The following is a 17,129-nucleotide window of genomic DNA, read 5'->3' as shown; positions in this document are numbered from 1 at the left end:
GGGTTGTTGGGCAGAGGGTAAACCACAAGCATGTTGCAGAAGAAGTCTGCAGAACTCTATAAGAGCTGATGGTGTTCCCCAGCGTCCTCTCAGTCTGACTAGCTGCAGAGGGTGGTCAGGGACCCTTGAGAAGACTTGCACTCAGTGAAGAAATTAAGAATATCAAGTGTGTGTGTTTGTTGTGGGTTGGTGAACAGCGAGAGGGCAGTGATTGTCTTCTTATGTTCAGGGTAATTATTTTTGCTCTAGTGGCCTATTTTCACCATATCTTTGGCTATTATTAAAAAGTCATAATATAGACCATTTAATAGTTGCCTTTCTACGGGGAAATATTTGAGGACGATGGCAACCAAAAAAAATTTGAGTAGGTATTTAATAATTGCTAACACTTAAATTATGTGCTTAACTTGAATATTCAATGCATATTTTCTAGGTACTGTTTTAAGCCTTTTACACATACTCACTCTTTTCTACAATGTAGGCCCCTGATGTGGATCTTATTACTAACTGCATTTTGCAGATGTGAAATCTAAGGCCCAAAGAAATTAAGTAACTTATCTAGTGTCAATTAATAAGTGGCAAGCCAGGAGGTGAACACAGGAGTTTAATTTTAGAGCTATGTCTCTTACACGTATAAATTCAACTGTCTTTTGGAATAAACCGGACTAGAAGATGGGACATAGTAGAGTAGGTGAGCTAGTTCTTGCCCGGATAAGGAGTATGAAGGCCCAGGAGTGATCTGTGGGAAAACACTAGCTTTCTGGGGCATAAATATTATATTTGTTTTAAACAAAAGTCATAAGGTTTCTTTCCTGCATTGCCTCTTTGATACATTAATGTGATAAAATATGAGGGATGTACATGGATTGATTCCTAAACTTCCCTAGGAAATCCTCTAGACCAGGGGTTGGCAAACTAGGAAGGCCTATGGCAGGCCACCTATTTTTGTAAATAAAGTTTTATTGGAACACAGCCATGACTAGGAGACTGTGTATTGTCTATGGCTACCTCTTGCTACAGGGTCAGAGTTGGTGATGATGGAAGACTGTAACATAGCCACCATCCTAACATTTTTACTATTGGCCCTTGCAGAGAAAATTTTCTTGAAAGATCCTTGAAAGTAGTCTAAAAAATCATGAGGGTCCAACCTTCTGAAGCACACACTTTGGATGACTATGGTAAAGACCTGCTAGGTTTCCAGGACCAGGGGGAGTCAATCAGCCCCTCATGAGCTCATTTAACCTTCAGACATCCATGATGGTGGTAGCATTTAGTTGTTCTCATTTATTTATGTTTGTTCCACACAATGCTTTTAAACGATGATTTATTTCCAACATTAAAAAAAAATGATTTCAAATAAAAATAAATTTTTGGATTTGCTGGCAAACAAGAAACAAAGCCTGGGCTAGTCTTGCTGCCAGGCCAACACAGCTGGAGCTAGGTGGTGTTCGCTCCTTGTGAAGGGATGGGCGTTCTCCTCAGCCCTTACCGCTCTCCGTATTCTTCTTCCACCAGCCCCCTTTCATCTTCAGATGGCCTTCTGGCTCCAGGAGGCATTTCTTTTTGGGAATTCCAACTTAGACCAGTCCCTTCACTTAACATAGGGCAGGAAACTGAAACTTAAAAAAATAAAATAAAATAAAGTAAGGGGTCAAGGCAGTTGGTGAACTAACACGCACATCTCCTGTCCCCCTTCCCCAAGATTTATATATGGGTGTCCTCACACTTTCTTTAACACTCTCTTTAAAACTCCTTTCCCAAGGCTTAAGATGACTGGGACACATCAAACATATGCTGGTGTAACGTAGTCATCTATACGTTTTCAAAATGATTTCATTGAAAGAGTAGCACAAGGTACAGACTCAGTGGGCTTGAATTCCTTTAATTTTTATAGCAGTTTTCTTGACATTCCACAATGATGTCAAACACCCCATTCCGTGGATTCAGATATCCTGGGCTGTGTTTCAGGAGTCATCACTGGAGAGGGAGTTTCCCGCTATTCAGTCATCAGCTTTGGGAGTTGAGGAACTGGAGTCACTTATTAACTGGCAGGAAATACCTGTAAGAGAGAGGATATCTAAGCTTGTTAGCTAAGCAGAACTTTCAACAAGTGAAAAAAAGTTTACTCTGTTAACATTTTAACCTTTCTTTTTTTTTTCCCCTGGAACATTTGGCTTGCTGTTTATCGTAACAGTAATTTCCAAAAACTAATGATCAGTACAGTAACCAATGGGAAAATAGAATTTCATGCCTAACATTCCATTGGACTGACAATGTCTGTTAAATATGACCTTTAATTCCAGATTCAACATGTGGTGGAAGAATGAATAGATTTTCCAAAGGTCTGTTGCTGAGTAAATTATGATATGAAAATTAAGATGGTAAAACAAAACTGATTATACTAACATTAAAGCATCCTGTATTTGTTTCAAATAGTAAATATCCTAGCCTTAATAAAATCAACATATTATTAAGTAATGTTTCAACAATTTCAGATTTAGAATTTTTTGTTTTCCTACACTATTCTAAGCCTTGTGAGGAACTATATCTTAATTAAGAAATTTTCAGCAGGCTTGTTTTTTTTTTTAAACACAGTTAATCTTTTCTATTTTTTTTTCAGAAAGACTTTATTTAGCAGTAATTCTTTTTCATTGTATAGCATCATTCTTTTTCTTAGAATTTTTATTTTATAATTTTATTAATCATATTTTATTTACCCAATTTTATTAAACATATTCAGTTTTATGACCTCCATAGATAGTTTTCCTAGTGAGTGGACTCTTTAATTATAACTGCAAGTATTTGCCTGTGTTATGTTTTGAGTTTAGGTACTGGCTACTGTCCATCATTTTTCACAAAGAACAAATAGTGCCTTCTATACGAGTTTTATTTATTTTCCTGATGACTGCTCTTTCCTGAGGAGTGGTACAGTATAACCCAATAAACAGTCTAAGTTCAAACAAACTACATTTATTTAACAAAATTTATTAAACACTTCCATTTATGAACCACTTTTGGATGTAGAGATAAGACACAATTCATAAGTACCCAACTTTTTTGTTATTCTTTTCTAGAAATTTTTGGATTTGTACTGACTTTTATTTTCACTTACAAATTTTTGTTCTTAATTACCAACGCTTCATCAACTCTTGGATTCCTACCCTTTCATTGTCAATTGTTACATTCTGTCCTTCACAGCCATAAAATTGTGACTCACTATTGGCTCCTTCATTCATCCCTAAAAAAATTATTGAGTGTAGCATTTTTAGATAAATGAATTCTTTTTTAAATAATAAAATCAGGAAAAAATTATTTAATCTTTACAGAGGACTCTATTCTATGAAGATGCCCCAAACTCTTTATGAGAATAAAAGGGTCCAGAAATAATGTTATTTTGAGTATATTTATGAAAAATTATAAAATTCATTTTAATAATAACTGCAAAGATGGAATTGAAAGCAATTTTTTTTTCTCATTATTGCCACTCACTGTGAGGATTTGGCTATTATTTGGATTATCATTATGTAGAATATAAGATGAGTTCTTGGCTGCACATCAGTCTTTTTTTACCACAACCTGTGTAAATAGTGACTCCTTTCAGTGGCAAGATTTTGGAAGGACAACAGATAGAGAAGAGAGATTAACAAGTTTGCACCCTTTCATCACCTGTTAATTTTCAGTGACTACATCTTGCAAGGAAACTTGGCACTAAATTTTACAGTTAATATTAAATAAATGCCTTTAAAAACCTTTGTGGTATCCACAAACATCAATGAACATGCACAGGTCACATTCTGAATATAATCCCTTGATAATAATTATATTATGATCCAGGAAAGAAAACTGTCTCTTCTTCCTTAACAATCTGGTTCATAAATATGTCCACCTAGGAAAACTGATGCTAGAATGACTTTTTTATGCAGATACGCTGAAAATGGAACTGGGTAGAAATAAAAAGTTTGCGTATACTTTGTATATTTTATGTATTTGTTTATGTATTTTGGTGTATTTGTAATAAAGCTTTCATTTATCAATGTAATTTTCTGCTAATTATATTTGTCACTTGTGAAGCATCTGGGTGGTTCTGTCAGTTAAGGGTCTGACTCTTCGTTTCAGCTCAGGTCCTGATCTCAGGGTCATGGAATTGAGCCCCATGTTGGGCTCCCCTCTCAATGCAGAGTCTGCTCCTTCCTCTCCCTCTGCTCCTCCTCTGACTCTTTCTTTCTCTCTAATAAATAAATAAATAAACAAATAATAAACTCTTAAAATAAAAAAAAAATAAATTTGTCACTTACACTTACACCATGTAGTCTCCAGATCTAATTTCTGTTTCTGTATTGAATCATCATAAAACAGTGTTTATTGAGTGTTTATAATGCAGTATCAATTTGCTACAGTCTAAGTACCCAAAAAAGAGCAACCAATAATTTAAATATTGAGAAGTATTATAATTTCCTGTGACAGGGGTGTCCCATATTGGAATTTATTCTTGTTATCATACAATGACACTTGTTACTATACAACAAATTTATAATTGTTACCATACAATGAATATTAAAAAAATTATTAAGTATTATGCTCTAAATCATAACTCTTCTGATTCTTTCCTCATTTCCACCTTTGATCCCCTTAACATACTGCACTGGAAGTGTAGTTAGTCTAGAAACTTCTTTCCCACACCATTTCCTTATCTCTCTTTGTCTTCCAGAGATATTGTATCACTGCCAGAAAGGCCTAAGGAACCTTTGACAGCCAACATTGTGTGTAATTTGAGAAGCACAGGAACTCCATCCAAGGATCTTTCTCTCTCCCTTACGTTGCAGTGGCTGACATTTCCTCATTTTGAGTTTTGAAGCCTTTTTAGTTTTCAGAAATTCCTCACTAAAATATAAGTACCTCACAGAGAAGTAAGGTTCTACAAAAAGGGGTCATAAGTTAAGTAAAATGAGAAAGGACAGAAACTTTGACTGTAGAATTTTGCCTCGGTCCTGACCAGGCAAGCCTCAACTTCTGCCTCCTCAGATGCCCTTTTCCACAGCACACTTGTCTAAGTTTCCAGTTTTTCAAACTCACCCTCCCAGTCTCTGCTTTCTTTCATAGCCAGGCTTCCTCTTCTTGCAGTCACTTCTCAGATGGTGCTCATGAGTTCATCATTCCCACGCTACTGAAACTAATTCCTCTAAAGTTACCACCAAAATTCCAATGCAGAGTTAAAGGTCTTCTTGGTTTTGACCATTCTTGACCATTTTAGTACACTTGATATGGCCACATCTTCTGTGAAACTTTCTTCACTTAAATTCTATAAAACCACCTTCTACAAGAACTCTTTTTACTTCTCAGATCTAGACCTCTTTAAAAAAAATATGATATTTGAAAATAGGAGTATTTGTGGTTCCATCAAATCTCCACTCTAGCTCGAGCAATCCCAGACACATCTATAGATTTTGCAGCATTTTTTCTTGGCTAGACCTCTTACAAAAACCCGTGTACCTGCCCATGTATCCAGACGTCACACAGGCACCTCAATTCCCATTACTGGACTTATTCATCCCACCCTACCTAAGTCTGCTGTTCTTTTAGTATTTCCTCTTTCCTTCTATGATATCATTATCTACCAATTTCTCAAGCTGGAAACCAGAAAAATATGCCCTTGTCTTCTATTTCTTTCTCTCTTCTCTGATTAGTTACTACATATCATGCATTCTATCTTTGGATGTCTTACATCCATTTCTTTCTTGTCGTCCTCATTGTATTCATGATATCAAGCATGACTTAATAATATTATTTATTCTTATTATATATTCCCTTTTGGTTGGCTCTGGAGCCTCAAAAGTGGTTTCAGATTTAAATCTAATTTTCTCACTTACTTTCCTTTCATATTTTCCCTTTCCTCTAAGAAAGAGTTCAAAATGCTATCAGTCATTCATGATGATGTATCCAGAACTGTATTTGGTAAAGATTGAGTACCCACTACTATGTGTGTGGGATATGCCATTGGAAGAGTCCTAGCACGCATGGTGCTAATATTCTATAAGAGTCTCCACTGGTATCCCTTACCTGTATATCCGATCACTCCTATACTCTACTCCAGTAATGCCATGTCACCCAGATTCTCAGAACTTTTCACTCCCATCTTGGTGTATATTTCAGTAATTCTGTTTGCGAGGAATATCCATCTCTAGTCTTTTGCCCCCACATCAGTGTAGTGATACTGATACCTTCTTTGTACTGGATTCTCTTTCCCCCTTCTCACCAAGCTGCTAATTATACCCTCCTTTGAGCCACTGAGTACTTACAGCATTGAGAGAACTGTGATTCTATCTCCCATCCTGATGGCAGTGACATTGTCTTAGAGCGTTATTCTAGCCTGTGTACCTCACACATTAAACAATGTTTACTTTTTTTTTTTGAATGGACATGTAAATGTCTATTATGAGGGTTTCTTGCCAGGTAACTTCATAGACCTGCCTGTAGAGTTGAGTTTTTTCTGAAATAACAGTTCTTCCTTGGGCTTAGGTGCCTGAGGCAGTTGAGAATGAAGAAGTCATGATTCATGAGATGCTGTTAAAAACTGTTGGGAAGCTTTCTGCTTATGCACATCAGTTACCTAATTAGACATCTTTTGTTAGATCAAAAGATCTAACCTGCTCTGCCTTCATGTACTATTCCCACAAGACAGTTTGGAAAATGTTTAAATATTAGACTGGAATTGGTGTTATAGAAATGTCCTTTTAAAATCAAATACAAGTATTTGTGCATGTGTGTGCATATATAAATATTTGTATTTATTCTTCTGTCTTTCTGCATAGCGCAGGTGCTTTGTGATAAGTTTAGCACATCTTCCCCAGACTCAACCTGTTGATGAAAGTCTGTTAACTGTCAGGGAGATTTAATGTAACAGAGAAAATCCTTTATCCTACTAGGAAGCCAGCTCTACACTGTTTCTTGCTGAGGATGAGTCAGAAAAAAAAAAAAATTTGAAATAAAAAGACACAGAGACCAACTTGAAGCCACAGGAACATATTTCTGGAATTGCAAATGGCATATGCTGGTGCCTGTGAACCAAAAATATGCATTTAATGAATATTAATAATATCTAAGTTTACTTTTGAAACTTATCTTTGATGTTTATATTACTTTATTTATATGAATTTCTACCAGAGCTTTGTAATTTGTTCTGTGAAATGGCCCTGGATTTTTTACACAAACTTTAATAGGAAGTAGCACTTCTTTTCATTTCATGTGTGGATAGACAATAAATTGAGTTGAAGATTTTGAGGGAAATTTCAATAACCTGATTTTACACTTGTGGAAACGACACAAAGACCTTAAGAGACTTTCTTGATGTTGGAGTATTATTGATGGACTCTTCTAGGGCTGCTCCCATTATGCCAACCATAAGATTCGTGGGCATTTGGTGGGTTTTTTTTTTTTTTTTTTGGATAATGTCATTAAATCGTCAATTAAACTTGTATAATTCCTCTGTGTTGATCAAGGTTCCTACCTGATCCCACTCCCGGCAGCAGAACTAGCCAGCTGTGCTGATTTGGGGACCCTCTGCCAAGGTAGGGAGCCAACATCATCCTCCGGAGTCTGTTTCCTACTTGCTGTTTTGGATAATGGGGTTGTAATTGTTTTGATTATTATCTTACTTTTCACTTGAGAAGCCAGAAACCAGCAAAACAGAAGAATTTCTGGATGTGTTTTAGTTGTGTGGGTGCACAGTACATACACTGTGGAGAAAGAATGCATTCACATGCTGGATGACCATTTTCCATAAAGGACTGGGTTTTTAAATGTGGATGATTATATGTTATTAAACAAAGATTTATTTCATTTTTTCCTCTTTTTATTCTCAAGAGTATTGCAAAGGTCCTGCATAAATATAGTCATGTAGTATTTTGAAAAGGTATTCGTGTGTAAAAAATAAGGGGAAAATTAAGTTCAATATTCAGTTAACCTAGAGACAAGACCATAAGGCAGTTCATGGTGTACAATATAACTTAAATATTAAGATAAAATTAGTTATATTAAACAAATCTTAATGTAATTATATTATAATGCACAATGACTATATTATGGCCAATATTCCAGTTATAAATTATGTACTAAATAGTTGCATGCAAGTAATATATAATTAAAGTTTTAAAATAATAAGTATTTTGCTTTAATTTTATCATTGTTCCTCCTAATTACTTATGACCCATTTTCATCCATTTATTCTATTAAATATTTCTTTACAAAGTAACATGTTCTATGTGCCACATTAAGAATCATGACAATGCCTTTTGAAAAAGCTGGATCTCTTATTAGGAGCATCATATCCTGAAAGTGACAGGAGTTAGAACTGTTTCTAAGTAGTAACCTAAGCTCTCTTCTGTGGTTCTAGTGTGGGAGTAGTCAGGAAGAAGGGATGTAATTCAGTATTATGTTTCCTTCTTTTCTGAGACTGTATTTCTCGTTATTATTACTGATGAATGATCTCTGAAAATAAAGTCATTACAGAATTTCCATGAACTCACTCTAGTCTTGAAATAGTTAAATGAGATAGGAAGAAAACTTAATTTTGCTAAGTTCGAGATCTGAAGGGTATGTTGTTTTCTTTTAATCTGAGACACCTATAGTCCTGATTCCACAGATCAAAGACCAAGTGCCCAGCAATTCCCCTTCCCCATGTCCTAAATGGCCAAAAAGCATTTTTAAATTCATGATGTATTTTGCATTAAGATAAATATAATTGTTCATAATTTTAAAAAAGAAAAACTTTATTTTCCATTTTATTTATTTTTTTCAGCGTAACAGTATTCATTCTTTTTTTTTTTCTCATTTTATTTATTTTTTCAGCGTAACAGTATTCATTCTTTTTGCACAACACCCAGTGCTCCATGCAAAACGTGCCCTCCCCATTACCCACCACCTGTTCCCCCAACCTCCCACCCCTGACCCTTCAAAACCCTCAGGTTCAAAAAAGAAAAACTTTAAAAAGAATACTTTGGAATGGAAAATTATTTTAGTTAAGGATGTATATTTTGAATCAAAGAATTTCACTTTTAGAAGGTAATCATAATCATGATCACACAATGCATAATCAAGTGAATGTCTTAAATTTAGGTAATATTTTTAAAATTGAGATATATAACAAATGGCCATTGTAAAGCAGACGTGCTAACCGCTACACTGTGGAACTGCGTAATGGTCATTGTGTATATGAATGTACATCTAGTACAAACATACTCCTAAGATAAACTAAAGGGAGATTGTGTGTATAGTTCTTTTACTACCTATACAGCTCCTCCAGAATCCCTTAGAAAGATAATAAAGCATTCCATAAGGGTTTAATCTTTGAAAGTTTTAATAGTATAAGAAGCATAGCTATGACATAATGCCTTGAAAAGGTCTCCCCTGTAAGGCTTGTTCTTATGAAATCCATTTTATCCATCAACATTTAGCAGAGTTATTGGGATATGTAAATGATTCTATACATTTATATTCTATATAGTCTATACATTTCATTCTCTTCTGTTTTTCTTTACATTTATCTTTTCAAGGAGAAATACGTTTTCCTCGGAGACTTTATTTCTCTAGTCTCAGTGGAAGACTAACTTAGTTTAGATAATTTCTCAAACTGATAGGTGCAATACAGACTGCCTTCTCTAAACGTTTCTTTTTACAAACTTTGGAAATTGAGTTCTAGAAAGATTTAGTAATTCACTATGTGGTCATCAATCTGTTACAGGCAGACCTGGGTCTAGAATCTCAATGTTCTTTCCTTGGTACCAGCTCCATGCTCTTGCACAGCGTGACCCCAAAGGCCATATGAAGTGATTCTTAATGTGCCACAGGAAGCATTGCTTCATTTTATGCATTATAACCCTAGAGTCTGTTGTATTTAGTAGCAAGAAATGGTTTCTATTCCTCCTCTGTATATTTTCATGCATTAATTGTAGATTGCTCATCCAAATTAACTGTCATGTGCTCTTTGCAAAATTACATCTTTCTCATCTTTATTACCAGCTACTGTAGACTCTCCTAGTACTACACCACCCACTGTCACCACTAACATGCCTGTTACTAATAGAATCGCTATGCAAAGCAATGGTAAGAAATCATTACCTTTTTTATTTGTAGTATGTCTGATGTGATAAAAAAAATTGTCTTCTAAGAGTGGAAAATCTAATGTTCAAACAAAATTTCTATCATTGGACTCAATCGGTACATTTGTACATTTGTAAAGATTAGTAAGAGAAATAAATATCACTTGACTCCCTTGAGTTCCTTATTCTAATGACCGGTGGTATGAATACATTTCCAGTACTACTCTTACCCATTTTTAGCAAAAACTGCTTTCAAAGGAAGCGTTAAGAGAAAAACATTTCATTAAAAGGGATTAATTTGCTTTATACTAGATATCTGAAAAAGTATTCATGGTATTTTGTCAGATTATACTCTTCAGGAAACCAGTTTCTTAAAGAATTTTATAATTTCAAAAAAACTAAATTATGTTAGTAATGTAATTTCTCACTGAAACCAACTTTATTTAAGTGTTCATGACATTTAGATCTATTTATATGATAATACTTTGCTCTATGTTTTTATTTGTGAAGAATAATGGTTAGAATGTGATTACATATCAACTAAGTCAGTTTTCAGCTGATGAAATTTCAATTTAAGTGTCAATACTTCTTGCCTCTTTTCCCACATATACTCTTCTATTTATATATTTATATTTTTTGTAATTTGTAAATAGGGCAGATATATGAGATACATAAATGAGCAGGGAAAATGCCAGGTAACGTGAGTTATTATTTAGTCTGCCACCTATATGGACTACATAGCCTTGGTAATTCAGAGTAAATGTTTTAAGTCTCTCCTAGAAAAGAGAAATTCCAGTCAGGTGACCACGCCATTGCCTTGCCTACAGTAATATTCTCAAATATGAGCTATTAGAAACAAAGGCATTTTCTCAACCCCAATCATTTAACTTGGGAGGCCAAAACATCTGTAATATATCACCAGGGACCAAAACCCAGAGAAAAGAAACCCACATAGTTCATTTTTTCTTCGGCTTCAGGGGTTACACCAACTTCCTCTGTGAGGACATTTAAATTGGAAGTATGGAATATTTTACATGCAACATAGATATAAATTTCACTAGGGTTACAAAGACATCGATTCAGGGAAGTGTTTATGGTTATTCTGGTAGTTACACCAAGGAGATTTATAACGGGGCAAACATTCCAGCAACCCCCAGGAAAGCAGCAGCGGCTGACGTTCCCAGTGCATATTTCACATGGACTCCAGCCAGTGGATGGGAATATTATAATTCTAACTAAGTATTTCGCTCTTTGTATGAATATACAAAGAGCCTCTGTGGCATTCTCCCTCTAGGACAGGCACATCCTCTACTGCCCAAGAACGTTTATACGATGCTTCAGAGTCCTTGACTTGGTGGAGTGGAGCTGTATTCACTCAATCATATAATTTCTGACATTCTTGAAGAGAGCCTTGTTCAGCCATCTCTCTCTGCGTCATAACCTTCATTGGAGTTTCAACAAAGCAAGCAAATGTTAGACTCGGTTAAAATGGCTTGACTTGACTACATTAAAGGGAAAAATGCAATTTAGATGATTCTTGATTTAAAAAAAAAAGTAATCCTAGCATTTAAAATTACTCCACAGTCATCACATGGTAGAAATATTCTCAAAATTGTGTTTTCAAATCTGCGTACTATCAGAATACTTTTTGCCACATCCTTGAACCATCTATACTATTGATTTAATAGTTTTAAATCTAAATTGACTCACATTTTTATTTAAACATTTGCATTTATATGGGAAAATCGATATTGCTCTTGTAAAATCAGTAGTTTGTTGTAAAACAGAAATGAAAAGCAAGAATAAGTGTAATGAAAACAATGTTATTGAATTTTCCCTATATCATATTGCTTTCTCATATCTCTATGCCTGAAGACTTCATTATCTTTTTTAAAAAGGGAGAGTTAACAAAGAGAGACAGACTGTAATCTAATAAATATTTTTTCTTTGATGTAGTCAAATTAGAAATAATTGGAAAGAGAATTACTTGTTCACCTTGTGAATAAGTGGGATTTAACGTCATGTTCTAGACTATCTAAATTATTTATATACTGTCAGCAATTCCAGATACACTTTTCTTATTCCTTGGGAAACTCACTCAGGCTTACGATCTGATATATTAGAAAATCCTGTTTTATTCACTGTAAGAAAGATAGGCACAACTATCAAATTTGTCATCTAACTTATCCTGTCCTTTAAATTCTGGTTTATTGAAGAGTTTTGCTGGGTCTATCAGTGATGATATGCTGGTGTGGGGAGGGGAGTGGGGTTGTGACTGTTTAATAATCAGACATATTTCTTCAGTGTATCCATAAAATTTCTTTTCCTAAACTTTATGAAGTGTTCCTGTTTCTCTATGGAAAGTTCTTTTTGTTATCTTCAATATGACTTGTTTCTGTTACCTCAGTTTGTATATAGGAAAATCATATCTTTAAGTTATTTTTCATAAACAGATATTTCAATATGAGATGGATAATCTAGGTATTCTCACAAATAACTTTTGAGCCTTTTCCATTACACTCTTAAGGAGCACTCTTGGGCCAATTATTATTTGCATACCAAACTGTAATTTCTGTGCTTGAATCATCACTCCAGTGCTACTGAATATTAAATCTTGTGGGGTCAACACAAGTAACCCAAGTAAGGGAATAACTCCGTTAGTCCTTATTATTGTTCTAAAAGTCTAGCTTACACATATTAATTACATCACTGCTTCCAGATTCTTTTTTTTTTTTTTTAAGATTTTATTTATTTAGTTGACAGAGAGATCACAAGTAGCCAGAGAGGCAGACAGAAAGAGAGAGGGAAGCAGGCTCTCTGCTCAGCAGGGATGCAGGGCACGATCCCAGGACCCTGGGATCATGACCTGAGCGGAAGGGAGAGGCTTTAACCCACTGGGCAACCCAGGCGCCCCATGCTTCCAGATTCTTGACATATGTTTAACTATTCAAGTAAAAAAAATTTCTCTGGATGTGTGTATGGATTGGACAATCAGTCTAGCTTTGGATGCCAGTTACCTAAAGAAATCATGTGTGTAGAATGAGCAGAACTCCAGTGATATTATAAATCCAACTGTCATGTTATAGTGACCTCATCACCAGTTCAAAGATATCATTTTGACTCTAAAACAACATTTGGAAAAAAAAAAATAAATAAATAAAACAACATTTGGTGTATACTACAACATCTTTCTTTTCAAACAAATGTTTTAAAACCTACCCTTTCAAACCTCTGTTTCACTCCTTGAATATAAAATAAATACATAGTGTCGTTTCTATGTCTCCTAAGAAACCCTGGAGTGTTAAGAAGGACCAAAAAAATGATTAATTGGAGAAAGACCTATTGACAGGAATATACTGTTTTGACACCACATCTATAATGGCAAGCAGTGATTTCTACTTTAAGGTTCTACTTGATTGAAAGTGTCCTCTCTATTGGAAAATGGGTATGCTTGTAAATTTGTCCCCCCACCATGCCCCCCACCTTAAGAAATGTCTATCCTGAATTCTTTTGGCTCGGCTGTCATTATTAAGACAATGCATACATCTTTTGAAGTCTCTGGAACATATGAAAATGTGTGATTAGTGTTTCTATTGAGACCCTGTGGGAGTTATTACACCTATAGAAGACCCTTGACTGCCGGGATGACATGGGAACGCCTAAATCAGTATGTCTTAATTGTGCATTTTCTGCAGCAGCAATGCTTAAGCCAGCTATTTTGCTGCAATCCCAAACCCCTCCTACCAGTTCTTTGGTGGACATTTTATCTTGTTTTGACAGTTCATTCCTGGACTTGTTTGCCTACATTATTCAGAAATTTTAAATAAGTGTAACAAGTAGACTCCCGAGTATATAAATGCCTCATTCTGAGGCTTCTGAAGGGAGACTACTTGGAAATGATCTACAGCATAAGAGAATCTGTAACATAAGATGTTACATTGTTCTCTGTGTTCACGTTTTATTTGCTGTAAGCACTTTCACTCTAGGGAGAGTGCTGTATTTATATATTGATTTAGGCTGTCTCTGATATTGGATGTGTTTTTCATTTATAAATAACAGCAGATTGGAAAAAAATGAGGCAGGAAATATTTAAAATTTAAAGAAGAATATCTTAAATGTTTCCAAAACATTACAGAAATGTCAGTAATAAAAAAAAATAATGAGTTTTAGTATTTTGCAATATTTTCCTGAGAGGGAAAGAACAGTACTCTTAAACACATGCTTTAGGTCTCCATCTAGTGGTTGCTTTTCAGTTCCTCTGCTGATACTGGGAAACACAGGATACCCTTAGGATCCTGGAATATCTCTTGGACTTCTACAATTTGGATTTCTTCTCAGTCACTCAGAATGTCCGTGATTTGATTTGATGACATATGCTATGTGAAAAAGGCTTTTTTTAAAAATCTGAATTAATATCATTTGTTTTATACTCCTCTAAATATACTCCTCTAAATATTTTAAATTCAGAATATTTTGAGAGAAACATAAAATCAAAAATCATTAAAATACCTGAAGTGCTTTAGAAGCTAAATAACCTAGTCTACATAAGTTAAACCCATTTGTCCTTGGACTTGTGCAAATTTCATGTATTTATATTATTACATCGGGGAGTGGAAAAATTTTTAGCATGAGATTCTGACCCCATAATGGAAAAGCATTCCTTTAGTAGTGTGACTGGAATTTCCAATTTGATAGATTATAGGGGTTTCCAGAGTCAGAGTTTTATATTTTTTCTATTGACTTCCCAACTTTTTTATTAAATCTATTCCCCAACATTGTTTTAATTATATATTTCTACATTTTCTGTGCTTACTTTACTTAAGATATACCAAACTATAAGAAGAAAGATGAAGATCATGAAGAAAGATGACTGACAATAACAGATATTCAGTTTTTTTTTCTCTGTATATATAGCCTATGATATTTTAAAATGATTTTTTTTTTTTATTAGCTGCTTATAGTAAGTTACCCTCTAACACACATCTAGAGAGATTTAGCAAAGCCTGGCTGGTAACTTCAATTTACATTTACAAAAAAAATATATGTGTGTGTGTATATGTGTGTGTGTGTGTGTGTGTATGTATGTATATATGTGTGTGTGTGTGTGTATATATATATATATATATATATATCAGGCTACTTTAAAGATTGTCCCAAAAAGAAAAAGGCAGAACTTTCCTCTCCCATAAGATTTTTCTTTCTGAAGCAACTTAGCCCAGTTAAATTTCTATCTGCAAATATTTTTTCTTTTCCCCTTTACTCTGATACAAGCGACTATATTTATGGAATTTTGATGAAAAATCTGGTAAATGAGTAGAAATAAATGCTATATTCGGGAGGGGAAAGAGAAAAAGAAGAATAAGGGACCAAGGGCACCAAATATATGTATGCTTATTCTTTTTCAGGTTAACTTCATCCATCATCCCACTCAAGTTTTCATATCCCAAACTCTGTCATTCTTTATAGTGTACAAAAAAATGATAATTGTTATAAGAGATCAAATTGTACATGAAAAAGTCATGAAAAAATTTTAGAATTCATTTCCAAAATCCATAGAATTAAAGAAATATGGAAGTGATAACTGCGAGACAATGAATTATTTATAAGAATAAATTAATTGAGAACTCTTTCTAAGAAGTTACAAAGGTCAATGAGCATGTCAAAATATCTCAAATTTTCTGTACCTATGTAGAAGGTATTCTGTTCTTTTTAGTTTTTTTTTAACTGAAGTATAGTTGACAGTGTTAAGGTGTACAACAAAGTGATTTGACAAGTGCGTGTGTTATGCTGTATTCACTACAAGTATAGCTACCATCTGTCATCACACAAATGCTATTACAATGCCGCTGACTGTGTTCTCTGCACTGTACCTTTTATTATTGTGACTTATTCATTCCTCCTGGAATCTCTATATCCCAAAAAAGGCATTTCTTTTAAAGTGTTTAAAATTGTGTGATTGTAAATTTAAATTGGGAATTATATAACTGTAAATTATAATTAATGGACTAAATCCTATTTCCAATGGACAGATGGAATTGTCTATAGAATTTCCATAGTGATGCAAAATATCCTTCGTCACCCTGAGGTTAAAGTGCAGAGCAAGGCAGCAGAATGGGTAAGTGAACTTGTACAATTTCTTTTTGATTTGAAAACTTTAACCTCAGGAAATCTGGAAGGGACTCTGCTGTCTGGATAACTGAGTCCACAGATCACACTGGTACATAGACACTGTTCCTTATACATACTAAGAATAGATGTAGAAGTGAGGTGTATGCTGATTTCTAGAAAGGGAGGTGCACTTGAATCAAGGACAAGCCTAATAGACGATTAATATCTAAGGAAGAAAAGAACCACACAAATAGAAATATGTTTCATAGGTATCTTTGTTTACTACTATATCCCTACATTTTCAGCAGAGCTTTAAAAAACTGATTATATATCTTTAATTTAAGTGTTTGAATATTTGATTCATAAACCAAAAAGCATAACAAAATATATCATGAAAATATTCTACCCATCCCTGTAGCCTATCTCCCTGGAGACCAACCCATCTGCTTAGCAATCACTATTAATTTTTCTTATTTTTTCCCCCTGAATTTCTTTGTGCATATAAGAGAAAATAAGACTATAGATTCCTCTTTTCCCTCCTTTTTACACTAAAAACATATTTTGCATACCATTCTACACACTGTACTTACTTTTGTTATTGCCAGATTTATATTGTAAGTGAGCAGAGACCTTCCTCTTTTTTTTTTTAATGGTGCATAGTATTCCATTATGCGGCTACCTGGTCATTGATTTCCCAAGTCTTCTGTTGTTGGAGATTTAGGGCATACTAATTTATTTAATCAGTATTCTATTAATGAAAATTTTTATAATTACCAGTAAAAAGAAAACAACCTCAGTATTTTTTTTCTTGTCCTTACAGACGTCACCTATTTTTTAGTCTCCATAACAAAAATTTCATTTTCCATAGGTTTCTTTTTTTCTTTTTTCTTTTTTGTCTACTGCATATTGAGACTTTGTACTGCTTTT

General features: G+C 34.3%; 1 protein-coding gene across 8 annotated transcripts in view; it reads left to right on the top strand.

The window, feature by feature from the left end:
* The window catches only part of ADGRG6 (adhesion G protein-coupled receptor G6), a 136,530-nt gene that overhangs the window by 70,351 nt on the left and 49,050 nt on the right, over positions 1 to 17,129 (top strand). For 5 of the 8 annotated variants that reach the window (XM_046004881.1, XM_046004882.1, XM_046004883.1 and 2 more), the window contains exons 5-7: positions 7,497 to 7,565; positions 10,015 to 10,098; positions 16,124 to 16,209. In XM_046004881.1, coding sequence (XP_045860837.1) covers positions 7,497 to 7,565; positions 10,015 to 10,098; positions 16,124 to 16,209 — 239 coding nt within the window. The remainder of the gene's footprint in view (positions 1 to 7,496; positions 7,566 to 10,014; positions 10,099 to 16,123; positions 16,210 to 17,129) is intronic. The other 3 variants (XM_046004884.1, XM_046004885.1, XM_046004888.1) reach the window with 1 other exon arrangement.

Source organism: Meles meles, chromosome 5 (genome assembly GCF_922984935.1).
Source record: "Meles meles chromosome 5, mMelMel3.1 paternal haplotype, whole genome shotgun sequence".
Lineage (NCBI taxonomy): Eukaryota > Metazoa > Chordata > Mammalia > Carnivora > Mustelidae > Meles > Meles meles.
This window is presented reverse-complemented; position numbering and strand designations above follow the sequence as displayed.